This window comes from Melanostigma gelatinosum (genome assembly GCF_949748355.1).
Source record: "Melanostigma gelatinosum genome assembly, chromosome: 10".
Taxonomy (NCBI): domain Eukaryota; kingdom Metazoa; phylum Chordata; class Actinopteri; order Perciformes; family Zoarcidae; genus Melanostigma; species Melanostigma gelatinosum.
In genome coordinates, this window is record NC_136643.1 from 15,619,870 (window position 1) to 15,635,043 (window position 15,174).

Genomic DNA, 15,174 nt, shown 5'->3' on the forward strand with positions numbered 1-15,174 from the left:
TTGAAGTATTCAAAGATAATGCACAGGACCAGTAGCCATAGGACTAAAGATAAGAACGGATCCTGACCTGTCTGAAGCTAGAAGTATATGTTTAAATCAATGTTCTCAACAACATTTATAGAGGTTGATGGACTCAAGTGTGCAGCTACTTTTTTATTTTTCTCACAAGATGCTGTGCGAGTGTTTCTCCCCGGGGACCACTTCAGTGTTGGGACTTCCCTGTTATCTGAATGTGATGTTTAAGTCAAAATGGAGAGGATGAAACATTTTCTTCTGCATGTATTCAGGATTGTTTCCTATTTTTGAGCTGATCATGACTTTTCAAATGCACCTGATCTATCCCTGAATACTATTATAAGAAATACAAAGCAGAAAAGCAATAACAACTCAATAAAATGTAATATAATAATAATACATTATAAAATAGTTTTGAGGTCAATGCTGAAGGGCTTTGAAGTTCAAGCTTAAATATTAAATAATGAAAACAAAAAAATAATTGCATCAGCTTTACCGTTGCATTGTAAATATCTTAAAAACATATTTTATATGATCGTATAAATAGGTTCCTAAAACCAGTCACATAGTAACAGCCACAATATGTATTTGGTCAAACGACTCATTTTACCATAAAATATGGATGTGGAGTAAAGGGATGGGCAATATGGATAAATATGGATAAAAATCTTGATATGTCATGATATCGTTTTATATTGCAGTACAGTACCGTATATATATATATATATATACGTATATATATATATATATATATATATATATATATATATATATATATATGTATATATATATATATATAGATAGATAGATAGAGATATATATATATGTATATATATATATATATATATATATAAAGATGTTTCGTGGAAATTCAATTCTGAAACTGTTTACAGTTTACATATCAATAACGATATGGAATTGAATATCAGAAATAAATACATGATGAAAAAATGGCTAACTGATCACATTAATGTAAAAATCCAATATTGCCCTAGACTAGTCATATATGCAACATTGATCACAATGGGCTATTAATGCAAACACAAACATTGTGAATTTGATTATAATCATGAACTTCTCTTCACTGTATAGCAAGACTAAACTGTATAAACAGTACAGCAAAACATATAATGATTTATTCTTTTTGTATTTTTGCAATTAATGCCCCAACTGGACCCAAACCAGGGACAATGTGTCTTTACCATTTGGCCACAGACATCCTGAAAGTAGATTTTGAAGCACTTTGTGTCACGCTCAACATTAAACTCAGTTTTGACCAGCACACCACTCATATTCACAAACGCCACGAGACACAGGTCATTGGTAAACACGAAGCACCGTCTGTTGCAGTCCAACTTCTATCGCTGCTTGACAAAAACATTCTTCAGTCCATATTACTATATGCTGTTCCCCGTGCTCTCAAAACCATTGTTCTCCTTACCTCCAACCTCTCAGATCTCTCAACAACAGAGCCATCACACACACACACACACACACACACACACACACACACACACACACACACACACACACACACACACACACACACACACACACGTCACTCACCATAACACACAGCCTTCCACCCCTTTTTCCATGCAACAAACACTTCTGCTATGCTTTAAACGCAACACCAAGCTGTTTACAGGGACAGACTGGCCTCAATTTGCTAAATATGTCGATGGTTGTTTAGGTGTGTACTTTATGGAGGTCTACACTATATATTTGGTACAATCAACTTTGCACTAAACCACTCTTTTGTGGGCTGCAAGGGCTACAAAAGAAGGCTGTGTTCCTCAGCCATGCTTGGAGGAGACTTAGGAAAGAGACACCTTTGTTGACCAGTCATGACCCATCTTGAACGGCATAGTTTGAAGGACGTACCTGAACTGGGATGCTTCCGTTTCTTTTTGTGTACCGGTACTCACCTTGTCCTACCATTTCAGATGTGGGTGCATTTAGTTCCACATCAGCGCTTCATCTTTTTCTAATATCCACTTTTCAGTGAGCCCCAAAGTGATGAACTTGATGTTCGTAATGAGCCCTTTCTTGTCCTCAGCAAGGAAAACCAAATGAAAACATTCATGAAAGTGAACAACACAACTGGGCTTTAAAAGGACTGTCGTTGTTGGCAATGTAATAACAGCAAGCTAACAATATCTAGCTACAACCACTTGCTATGACACATAGCAGTGGAAGTTGGCCCACTCTTTGCTGTGGCTGTTGGTTGGGCACCGAAACACCACTTGTTGCTGTGGCTTCCGTTGTAGCTACAGCTGTAGCTGTGGCTACTGCTGTATGACTGACTGGCTGGCTTGATACTCGATGCAGTAAGACAGTGGCACTGGTCAGGAAGAAGCAGCCAACACAACCATTACAATTAAGCACACAGCCCCTGCATGCACCTTTACATCTGTTAATAAATAGCTTATTGTCACAGCCTTGGAAATCACAACAGCCACAGGCTGTTTATAGCTACTCACTAGCCTACAGTAAGTCAAAAGTAACAACTACATTAGCTGCGTTCCAAATTGGATACTTTTACTTTTCCCTTGCTTCTACCTTCTGGTCCTTCATCGTGGCCTCCCCATCTAAAATTAACTTTGTAGCCAGGGTTATTGCTCACCTGAAGCATTGGGCGAGTGTGGCGACATGTTGGCCCAAACTTGAGCATAAGCAAGGAGGCACGGACTCTTTTCTGGTATCTAAATGTATTGTATTAGCATGAGCAGCAAATCAACAGAACTGAGGTGAAAACCCCAGCAATTGCTCAACTACCCTTAATATACTCGGCCAGAAGGCCTAACCTGGACTGTACCAAACCACTTATGGGGAAGCTCACTAGATGGATAAACATAAACAGACAATACAGCCAAATAGATTTACAATTTATAGAATTATATCAACAAGTGACCAAACAATTACATGGATTACACTAGCTTTAGGAAAAAAATAATCTTATCAAAAATAGACATTTGTTCCAACCCCTGCTGCAAACACATGGTAGAACCAGGAAGTATAATGGTCATGAGATCCTCTGAAGACCTCTTTGCTTGAGAACCAAAGAGCTTACGAGTAAGTAACTCGTTAAGATAATACTTTGATTTTACAATGATGTTAGCAGCAGTGATGGCGCAATGAAGCTTCATAAAGTATTGAAGCTTTTTTGGCAAATTGTTTTACAAAAGGGTTCATTTATTGAGGCTTCACGTGCACACAAAACTACCTGTGTGCCATAGAGTGTAAAACAGCCAGATATAATCTTAATCACGTGATCTTTGATACACTTATTTATGGAATATAAATCGATTAAAGTTGGAATCCATTTCTATCAATCTATGTGTTTTATGATTTTATAACATAGCTGTATAACAAACTGTAATTTTCATGTAAGTAATGCATCAATTGTGTGAAAACCAACCCTTTGGATTAATAATTGCTTCATACTATAATAATGGCAGGAGGGGAAATGTGTGTTCTAAAATTGGAAAGTGGCAGTGGTTTAGACAGCGGAAAACCAGAATATCACTGCTCACTCACTGATTCCCTACAAGTGTTGCTGCTTCTAAGTACCACCTGCCTGCAGTGCTTCACTGCATTATATAATCGTGATATATTTTAACACGTTAAAATTTTTTCACGGTCCCGTTTCCTAAAGATGGATTTATCCTTTTCATGTGTGGGTGTTGCAATGACCATGTGCACGGTAATGTAATGTAATTCAGCCAAGGTTCTGCCAGAGCTTATGTGTATCAAAAACACATCAAGAACATGGGTATATCCTGTGGAGTTCATAGGAACTCCTAAAAGGTGAACTTAAACGGTTTTATGAAATGATACCTGACAACCTGGCTCGTGCATTTATTTCTTTAAGGATTCTGGAGGGAGTGAGTCGTGTAACAGGAAGTGGCAGAAAGCTGCAGATGCTGTCTATAATGGATGAAATGGAAACATTAACATAAAGCTTGACAAAACATCTGAGTATGTCTGTGCTTTAAGTCTGTTGCGTCAGCATTGAAGAACACTGGGGTGTTGCATCTGCATGTATTTTCTTGTTTTGTGACTGTCAATGTTTTGTGATTTTTGTGCTTGACAACATCCTTTGCCCAGGTCTTAAGCGATCTTTATCTCAATGAGATTAACTAATAAAATACAGACTATACGACTGGGACGTGTCACGTGTCGTAGTGTCCCTGAGCAAGACACTGAACCCCCTGCTCCCCGGGTGCCTATCATTGGCAGCCCACTGCTCCCTATATACAGGGATGGGTCAAATGCAGAAGTCAAATTTTGTGTACATGTATATGACAATAAAAATGGTTTCTTCTTATCGCGATCATGTTTGCATGCGTATACAAAACTGTTGGGACCCAGTGATTCTCATAAATACTGAATTGGAAACACAATTACCGGTAATGGTAAATGTGAAGAATACCATGAACTGTAATGCCTTTTTGAATTCATTTCGGTGGTTTTGGAGTTCATTAACATGCAGTACCTTACAATTAATACATTTTTACCATTATTATAGCACCATTATCTCTCCCAATCAAAACACAAACACTGTTGTTCTTGATTACATTTGTGAAAAGGACAGTTGAATTGAATCCACAAAATGAGCGAACACCACAAACCTACGATGCAATGAGGCTTCAGCAGAGAAGAGATGGGGCACAAACATCAGGCTGACGGGTACATTTGGACATCGTTATGTCTCTGTGGTTGATCATCGGCTGACGTTTTTTGTGGTGTGGATGTCTGACTGGCTGTTGATCCAAGCAAATCTTATGACTTTTTATCAAGCACAGCAGCAATACAATGCAGACGAGGTGGTGGGCATTATTCTGGTATATCTCCCAAAGGTGGAATGGTTTCAAAGCAACATTCAGTACTATTTGGAGGTACAACCCCGGTCTTAAACATATCTCTTTGAACCAAATCAGTTCGTTTTTTTATTAAATAGCAAACGTATGGTGTTGTTAAAGCAAATGATTTCGTACAAATTGATGTCATTGAAACTTGTTATTTTTTCAGTTTATATTGTTCAGTCTGTTTTTACTCCTGTGTTTTCACCAAATAATTGGCTTTTTGTGATCTGCTCTGGCTTTTATGAGCCGCCTCAGGCCAGTGCTGTGCTTACATACTCACTAATGAATCACACTGTTTAAATTAGATTTGCAATTTAATGTGTTGGACCTGCAAATCTAAACATCAACATGGGAAATTGTACCGACTCCAATATATTAGAAAAAGCTTTGTTGGATATGGGCCTTGAATGGAGAATGTGTGATTGCATTTTGTGTGCAAACCTAATAAATCTAAGGCTTTGTATTTCTTCACATTTATTAAAAAAGACAGCATTGTCCTGAGTTTAAAAAAAATCTGCAAAAAGCATAATAACTGCTATTATAGTCACTTGGCAGACACTTTTGGCGAGAGTAATTTGGGGTTCAGTGTGCTTGTGCAATAATGACCCTTACTAATAATGGCCAATCAACTGAACTGGCAATCGATACTAGTAGGGTTGGCTGACATGAAGCATATACAAATATATATATATATATATATTATCACAATAACAGAATCACAATAACTGTTGGGGATTATACTAATTTTATTCCACTTTAAGATCAAAATGATTAATGCATCATGCATATTGGTATATTGCCCATAATTCCTCTTTTTCTTTCACCACTCATACTATTAATACAACAACAACACTAGACTAATAGCTCAGCTAAAGTTCATATAATTCATAACCATCATTGTTCGACATATCAAAAACGTTGATGATAGAGTTTAGTTTCATATCACAGTACATGCCACCTCAGTTTGCATAAGAACCCTTTTAGTTTAAACATAAGTGACATGGAGTCTTGAAGGCCCCGCAGTGCTCATGATCCATGCTGCTCTTCTCGCGGACACTCCCCCATCTTGGCTGACACACGCGCCGTCAGAGGACAGGAGCACTGCTGCTGCAGGCTGTCGGAACTGGGACAACTCCTCTTCGGTAAATACCCCACTGCACTTCTCAACACTTGGCTGTGATTCATTCACTTTTGCAGACACATTGTTTGGTGTCCGCTTTCTTTTTACGAAGGACGTTAACTTAAGTTAGCAACGACTGCTGTTACTTATCACGATGAACTACAGGCTGCTTCAGTGTTAGCATCAGCAGCTAGCGGTTAGCTTCCCATGGTTAGGTAGTGAAACGTTGGCTAACGCTAACAGTTTACTGCACTGATGCATTAAGTGGGTAGAAAGTTATTTAAGAGACGTTATTCGCTAATGGCGACATGGCAACACCGTGCTTTCATGTGAGCTGGTAGCCCCGTAACTTAATGAAATGCCAGTTGCCTCTGAAAACATGGAGTCAAGTTGTAAGTTTGCCAGCGTTAATTTAAGTTAGCGAGGGTAACATTTCACACAGGACACGGAAGACTACGATACGTTAAACAACTTGAAATATAGCTACGTGTAACGTTAACGTATGCTCACACAGTTACACGTAGCGAAACAATATCGCTTTCTAGTACAACAGCCCTGTAATATAAGTTATGTTTTTGTTGAAACAGCCTTTGAGGTGATGCAAGTAGAAGGTTATTTTGGAGGCAGTTATTTGTAGAACTGATGCGTTGTATTGCCCAATGCTGAATGACCTATTTTGTTTCAACCCATTATATGAGTGTATTAAAACGCATCACCCTCACAAACTGCCTCCAAAGAAGAATGGGCGCCTCTCTAAAGTTTAGTTTTATCAAATGGTCAAATCAATTGCATTGCACTGCATTAGTTGTCGCTACATTTACCTCTTGAATTGCTAACTGAGTGTATATTGAAGCCAATAACTATTGTCAACAGGTGGAGAGGTTACTTGCTGGAGGAAATCAGAGGAGGTTCCCAGAACAGAGTATCCTTCAACCCTTTGATCAACATGGGTGCAGTCATCTCACGATGGAGGGTTTGTTTATGTATTTCTACTTATGTTGCATGCAGATGCATTAATACAAATAATGTTATTTCATTATAGCTTTAGCTTTGATCAGGTTTCAGCTTGCATGAATGTGCAGGACAAATAATTCAACCACACCATACATGCACAAATAGTGGTGATATACTAGGTCTACATAAATGATCAGAATCCAGATGTTTATGCTAATAGTCTCATCTCCATTCCTTTGCATATTTGCATGCATAGGCTGATTGAATAATATCGGGAACAACAAAAGAAGACCCAATGTAGCGCGTATGCAAAATGTGCAGAAAGGGGACGATAAGCCAGGAGGTTTCCAGATCTTTTCAGGAAGCTGCTTGCACAAAGTGTACAGTTGCAAATGTCATGATTTCTTCACTCTGACTTGGATTTCCAAATGTTTGCCTTACAGACAAAACCATCCACTGTGGACATTTTGGAGGGAATCGATAAGGTATGCTTGTCAGATGCCAGAAGTGCTGTTTTGAATTCTCTAAAACACATTTGATTTAAAACTTCAAGTCTTTCTTAAACATATATTTGCTTGTGGTGTCAGATAACGTGCTATACATTTGTCAAAGCACAATAAATCCATGCGCTAGCTCAACATTTTACTACCCAGCCTGCACTTTGGGTTGGTAGAAAAAGCCCATGAACATATATTGACAGTGGTATACATTGACAGATGAAGTTATTCAAATAGAAGATATTCTACACATTAATTGTAAACCTTATTGAAGATTAAAAAAAAGAGGGAGCAAGGGCCTGGTGCAAGAAATGCTAGTGTTTTATTTATGCTCTTATGCACTGTTCCCCATCAGTGGGACATCTGAAGGGACGGTTACTGGTGAATTGCTTACATGCATGTACAGTACTTGAAGGTAGACTACGGCTCATTACAACTTAAGTTTTATTTTTGTAGCTCTGGCGATCAGTTATGACTCACCAAAGTAATTGCAGAGATCTGGGAAAGTGGCTATCACTGAAAATAGGCCCAAAGGGGCAACAAAAACAGGTTTTGCCACATTATCTCTTCCACTTCGTTTAGAAGGTAAAACTGAAAATGAGTGCAATGGTTCACAAAGGACAAATTGTGTGATCATTTTACTGTTCGCCTTTGCTTCCAATGCCAAATCAGTTTGGTCTACCTGGCCTTTTGATTACAACCTGTCTGATCATTTGACGATATTGTGTATTATTTCACTGGTGAACACGTAAGCCTGTTTTTGATACAGTGCTGTTAAAGACATGTTATATAAGCTTGCATCTTTTGACCATAAGCCTGAAGCTCTTTTGACCATAACGGACGTGTCAACGAATTCTAAATCAGCTCCACATTTGCTGACTGGTGGGGCTTTAGTGCTCTGCTCCAGTTAAGCTAGTGGGAGGCTATTTTCAGCCCCTGTCCTTGTAGCATGATACACTACACATATACTGAAGAGGTCAGGTGGACATTGACGTGTTGAAGAGACGGTTGTTTGGCCTGTTAGTTTTCCTCCATAGAGAAATCATGGGGATGGTTGCACCACACATACGCGACAGCCTGCGTGTTATACTGTAAGGCTGAATGTGAGATCTGTTTATCCAGTGCTTAGAGTGACAGACACACATGTCACAGCAGAACCGTAGTGACCAGAGTGGGTCCCATACTGTACATGAGCTATTTATAGATGGAGTAAACAGCGCTTTAATGCAGTGAGGTGACCTTTCTATTGAGAAAAGGATGAATAAGCCTTTTATTCATTGGAAAATGATAATTAATTATATAAATATCGGCCTTTTCTGCCAGAAGAGAAGTTTGATCATGATTGGACCATCGTTTTTGTTTGGTGTGCTCCCGGTAGTTACTGCCAAGTTTGAATTATATGCATCTGATATGCTACATGTTCAGCTTTAAATTTCCATTCCTGCTAAAAGTGTTGGTGTCGTTGTCAAAACAACATGTAAAGATATGACACCCATCTCCACTGTTGAGAGACATCGCATTTAAGACAGTCGTGCCACTGGATTTGCTGTTGTACTTGTTCGTTTGTGCTTAAGAAAAATAAAACCGTTGAAATATTCTCAGTTTAGTTTCAAATTCGTCCTAAAGGGATGGTGGTCTAGCAGTAACCCTGGAAAAACCTGCTTTGGCACCACAATTTAATTTCACCTCACCATAAGGTTTAGAAGTTGAGTTATGTTTCTCTCTCTCTCTCTCTCTCAGATATATATCACAATATAGAACATGTATGCAGATTGCATGTAATAATTAAACTGATCTGAGCTGTGTTTCACTGTTATCCATTAACTGAGACGAGCTCTAAATGTGTGTAAACCCATAATGGTTATTCTTATGGCCCTTGGATTAATTGTAGTTTGTATGAAAAAACTATTTCACTTAACCAAAGTCACGTCTTACAAATCGCTAACATAACACTCATTTAATTTATCTCCTCGCAGGATATACAGACGCTTGAAGACTACAGTGAGAAGTATCAGAGGCAGTTGAAGATATGGGTCGGGCAACTGCTTCTGTACTCGTCTCTTCTCTTCCTGATCGCATGTATAGTTGTGTATTTGTGGTACCTGCCTGAGCAGCTGATGGGACAGCTCATCTTGTCTCTTCCCTTTGTAATATTCCCGTTATTGTAAGTGTGCGAGACAGTCAGTCACATTTTCTCTAAACTGTAACTACAATGTATTGTAACCAATCAACTGTATTCCTTCTTTCCCCTTTATTAGAGTTTGGTTACTTCGAAAAATGCTGATTATTATTTGTTTACGAAGAACTGAAACAAATAGTAAGACCCTTTTTGAATATTTATACACAACTTACCATATAATGGTCATGTTCAAGCTGGTATTGAATTTTCAAGTAAAACCTTTTCTCTTTTTTTTTTTTTTTTTTCAGATGACAAATTAGAAGATCTTAAAGCACAAAAAAGGAAAATAGTAAGTGATGGTTTTTATATTTGTCCAGTTTCATTTATATTGCTTTTTACTCCAAAGACTTAAAAACACCGATACTGACACTTAAGGTCAGAACAGCCCGGCATCTGGCCTGCCCCTAAATAACAAAAGTACTGACTAATGTTTCCCTGAGATTCTCATCTTATGTCAAATAGAAAGTGTTTCAGTGGGTGTGCTAGAGAGGTGAAATAGACTGTCAACATCACAGATAAGGATTTTTTTATTTATTGAACAATTTACCAGTTTCCCCTGTTTTGAGCCAACTGTTATCAGTCAACAAAAATCCTTGAACAGAAACAGCTATTGGATAACTTTAGAATGATGCTCACTGTGTTCATGTGTGGAACAAACGATAGAACATATGCATCATTTAGCAGAGCTGAAACAGTTGGTCAGGTGTAGCTGCTGCTCAGATATGTTTAGAAAACTCAAATATTTTCAGAGATGAGACATCACAAAAACAGTGTCTGATGGTATTAAGCATGCTATATTCTTTCTATTGTTTAGTCTCACCCTGTCACTCAGTGTAGTAGTTATGAAGCCATTACAAAAATTGCACTACAAGCACCCAACAGATTTTCTCTGCAATGTCCCTGAAATTCCCTCTGCAAGCTTGAGAGATCTGCAAAGTGACGTTTCATGCATCTGTGGCTTCCACCGCGGTCGGATAAGTGAGAGAAAGTTATTATAAAAGTAATGATCTCTGTGGAACGCATTGTAACTCTGATGTCTCGTGGTCTCCTGCAAAGTGAAGACTTGCACTTCCTTCTGAAAGTTTCGTAGGACGCCTTAGTATTATTATTGTAGTATTGCTCTTATCGATCCCCTCAGCATTTTGCAGCAAGATGCTTGCTAATCTGTGATGTGTGCAGACAGAGTTTGATTGGTACAGTGATTTAACCCAGTAAACTACTGCGCTAATGACACTTTAATTAATAGCATTTAGTGCAGGAAAGAAATAAATCTGAGAAATTGCTTGTCATCCTCTGTCAAGTCTAATAACTTTCAATAATTAGGGCTGATGGATTTTCACACTGTCCATTATCGAAGTAGTGAATGTAATTATTCTTCATATTTCATGTAAACGTTTTGAAATGTTTGGTACTTAAATGAAGACGTACTATTTAGTGGAGTAACTTCCGGGTGCCCGTCCTTGCGTTTACGTGTGATGTTATGGTAGGTGATCTTAAGATATTAACGTGTGTTTATGAAACGCGGATTAATTAAATCTGATGACCATCAAATAGTTCCTAAGCAATAGAGCTCTTATTATAGGAATCATTTCTTTGTGCATGTATTGGAGAATTGAATTAAAGCTATAATACTATTTAATGTCTTGTTTTTTCCAGCTTGAAGAAGTTATGGAAACGGAGACGTATAAAAATGCTAAAATGATTCTGGAGAGATTTGATCCCGATTCCAAGAGAAAAATTGTGAGTCGTTTTCATTTTGTAACATAAACACATTTTTTTTTCTAATCGTTTTCCATATTAAAACAGACTTTTGCACTCTCTTGTCTTCCGCATACAGGAGCTTGAATCCACTCCAGTCGGACCTCAGATGACTCCAAAACCAGGCCAAGGTAGCGATGGGTTCTGAAGGCCGCACTACTTTCCCTTCTGTCTTACTATTGTTAAGCAAACTGCAATCTTTTTTTCTGTTTAGAGCTCCGCCAGCGCAATGTCACCCCAAAGACCCCCTCAGTGGTGGTGAATCCGCCGAGCGGAGCTGCTGCTCGCCCCCCTCTTGCCTCTGGGCCCACCTATCCTGGACGGTCCTCCCACTCTGCTCCCGGTGGACCCCCAGAGAGGAGCCTGTCTGCTGTAGCTGCTCAGCAGAGCTTGATGAGGAGGCCTGTGACCCCTGGAACACCTGTTCCAGGAGTCGGTGAGTTGCCTGCACACGGGGGGACCACATCATAATGTGGTCGATTACGGTGTGATTTACTCTTCCCTGGCTCTGTGTCCCTAGTTGCTCAAGGCTCTGTGGTGTGTGTTGTCAGCAAGGGTGGTGTATGTTATACAGAAGTTGTAATGGGTAATTGCATGAATGTAGTTTTCCAATATCTTACTCAAAGGTTAAGCCTTTCTCAAATGAGTGTATAATTGTGGACTAAGATTAGAAATGGGGGGGGGGGGGGGGCTTTATCTGTTGATGCAGTCAGAATGTTTACCTCAAGAGGGTGATGCGTGTGCTTTACAAAGCCAGCCAACACGAGGACAACTTTCCATAGAACAGTTGCTGTATGTGGAAGACATCTGTGGAGTGCAGAGTTGCTGGATATTCAATATAAATTATTTATGGGCTATGAACACTCAATAGAAGATGCAAATAAGTGCAAACGCTAAAGGACATGTGTTCCTAGAGGAAGCGGCACGCTGTAATTGCCATGTGGAATGCCAACTGTGAGGCATGCACGAATCAGGATTACATTAACTATGGTTAATTAGCCAGACCTGCGTTTGTTCTCTGGGCAATGCTGGTGGAATCTCACTAAATGTCTTTTAATGCTCGGTGAAATTGCCTTTGGCATTTGAAACGCCTTGCAAATGGTTTACATCACTTGATGTTATCACCTGCTTCTGCGGAAAATTGAAAGTGAAAAGCAATTTGATACAAAGAGTCACCACAGAGTTTCCATATGTTGGTAAATTAATAACCAGCAGGATATTGAGACTGTGCCAAGTCTCACAGAAATGACCAGTCATCTTCCTATGATTGCTCTTGATGTTAGATTATATTAATTACTACTCACCAACACAGCAGGGATTCTGGACGTGCTTTGCAAGTGAGAGCCAGTGTTAATTCATTAAGAAAGAGGGGGCAGGTTTCTGTGATATCCATCATGGTTTGTGCAGTAAACTGTGAATTTCAGCCTCACTGTTTCACTTGGTTTTTACTGTTCAATGCAGTTGTATTCAAATGTACAGAGTACGTCTAACAGGCGTTGATGTTCTTTAACAGGGATGCACCCCCCCGGCCCGCCCCTGGCCAGACCTGTGGTCCCAAGAGAAAGAGGCGCGATGGACAGAGTCATTGAGTATCTTGTTGGCGATGGCCCTCAGAACAGGTACTCACCTTCTGCCTTTGAACAGGAACAATTTAGATTGATGACTGCCATTTGTGGGGATGTGTAATTAAAGCAATATTAAGCCGGTTCTTAGCCAACTCGTAAAGATGCAGTGCTGAACTATCTTTTATGTGATGTAATGCCAGTCTCTGTGTACTGTATGCTGTCTTAACTTGATTGTCTTTCCTTCCTCATAGATACGCTCTCATCTGTCAGCAGTGTCTGTCCCATAACGGCATGGCATTAAAAGAGGAATTTGAATATGTTGGTAAGACTTAAAGAAACACACACTCTTGTCAGTCTCCATCAAATACTGCGCCTTCATTTGCCCTCTAGCATTTGGCAGCGTAGTATATCATATAGCTCTTAAATGCTTCCGCCGCAACCGACCCCTGTAAGCAAAAATGCAACAAGATTGAATATGCAAACCGGTGCTACACATCAATCTGAAGTGTTTATGCATCTCAGGCATTTTCTGTCATTGGTTCATATTCATGTATATTAATCTATGTCTGTTCTGAAAATGTATTAGAGAAGTGACATAAACTATGTGTGCGCGGTGTTTCATTTGTGTTGTTTCACAGCCTTCCGATGTGCGTACTGTTATTTCTTGAACCCTGCGAGAAAGACCAGGCCTCAGGCCCCCAGACTCGCCGAGGTCAGTGGGGAACTGAAGATGCCGTCTGAGGCACCCGTACCTTCGTCTGCTGCTGACGTAGATGATGACCCGTCTGTTTCAGGTGAGCATGGCACTGAAGCAAGTTTCGTCTAAACATGGCAAATGTTACCAATATTAGTACATTTAGAAATTAGATGTTACAACTCTTGACTAAGACGTATACCGGTACATATCATTTTCTTTGCTTTTAAATGTGTGCAAATCTAAACAGAATTCTTTAAAAAAAAAATTATCTCGATCAGGGCAAACCAAGCTTGCGGATGTCTCGGCTGAAACAGACACCCAAGAGCCAGGCACACCAGCAACCACAGAGCCCAGCTCTGCGTCAGACAGCCAAAGCACCCCAGAGTCACAAGATCTGCCCTCTGAGAAATCTGACGGAGAGCAAGATGCGTCTGCCATGGAAGTGGAATAATACTGTGGAGTAGTTATTTCAAGTCACGCTGGGACTTTGTTCTTTCTTTTCTTTTGACCGATCACTTGCAAGTAAATGCCGTGAGTTGAAATATCACAGTAACAAGTCAGCAGTTGATGTGATTTTTCAACTTGCAGTACAGAATGTCCTTTCTTTTGAGAATTGCTTTTATAGTTCTAGCAATAGTACGATATTAAATTGCATCATGCTAGCACTTGGTTGCAACCACCAAACAACCCAACTGTCCTTCCCGTTGTTAGTACATCTGAAGGATTATGCTACATGGTGTGGATTTTGTAGAGGAAAAGTTTTGTCCCTTGCTTTCTTTATTTTTCATGTTTTATTTGTCTTTGACTGCATTTCTTAACAGTATTCTATCAGTTAGTTTGATACTGCGGAAACAAAACAACTATTTTGTCGGGGAAATGAAATTCTATTTATGGGAAATTATTTATAAATATTTTTCTATGATGCTTTGCCTTTCATGGCGGCGTTGACTGGGATACTCTGTAGCACGGTGATGCTTACATGTTTACACAACCACGGTACCATAATAGGAATGCACGTACACTGTGTTAATTGCTAAAATGAAGATTTATGTCAGTACTGTGCACCTGTCCCAAGTGCCTTTTTATATTTTAAGTCTCTGTTTCAGAGAGTTATCGATAAAACCTATTTACATATAGACAATAAAGTCATTGAGCTATTTACAGACTGTATCCTTTTGCTGTATGTTGGAATTCTTGTTCTCTATAAATATTACCAAATAAACCTTTGACAACATCTGTGTTCAGAATCACAACACATTCAGCGACACAGATGCATATATATTTTTTTTTTTTAATATTAAGACATGCTAAAGAATCTTTTGACTGATGTTGCCTTGAAAACAATCAATTGTTGCTGCATTTTGAAAGTGATTCTGCATTTACATCAAAATATGAATCAAAAGGTCAAACCAACATGTAAATAACCATGATGGCAATAGCTCTCGTTTATTCCTGCCACCTTCATTGAGTCGTGTATTTTAAACTGCCGCCCCGTTTATTCTCCGGCCATCTTCTCACTCG

At 39.2% G+C, this 15,174-nt stretch overlaps 1 protein-coding gene across 1 annotated transcript; it reads left to right on the top strand.

The window, feature by feature from the left end:
- The first annotated feature begins 5,967 nt into the window (after nt 1-5,967).
- Nucleotides 5,968-14,887, top strand: lnpa (limb and neural patterns a). The gene is made up of 13 exons (XM_079276797.1): nt 5,968-6,025; nt 6,877-6,976; nt 7,401-7,442; nt 9,431-9,618; nt 9,713-9,771; nt 9,882-9,922; nt 11,290-11,373; nt 11,471-11,522; nt 11,606-11,827; nt 12,905-13,010; nt 13,208-13,278; nt 13,595-13,750; nt 13,932-14,887. Exons 2-13 carry the CDS (start codon nt 6,950-6,952, stop codon nt 14,102-14,104), a joined length of 1,221 nt encoding a protein of 406 aa, XP_079132923.1. The 5' UTR covers nt 5,968-6,025; nt 6,877-6,949; the 3' UTR covers nt 14,105-14,887.
- Nucleotides 14,888-15,174: the final 287 nt, after the last annotated feature.

What these genes read in the sequence shown, in the direction of transcription:
- lnpa (XM_079276797.1), top strand. Translation starts at nt 6,950, where the DNA reads ATGGGTGCAGTCATCTCACGATGGAGG. An exon ending in GGCGATGGCCCTCAGAACAG is followed by an intron (nt 13,011 to 13,207) that starts GTACTCACCTTC and finishes CCTTCCTCATAG; the next exon opens with ATACGCTCTCATCTGTCAGC. An exon ending in TGATGACCCGTCTGTTTCAG is followed by an intron (nt 13,751 to 13,931) that starts GTGAGCATGGCA and finishes TATCTCGATCAG; the next exon opens with GGCAAACCAAGCTTGCGGAT.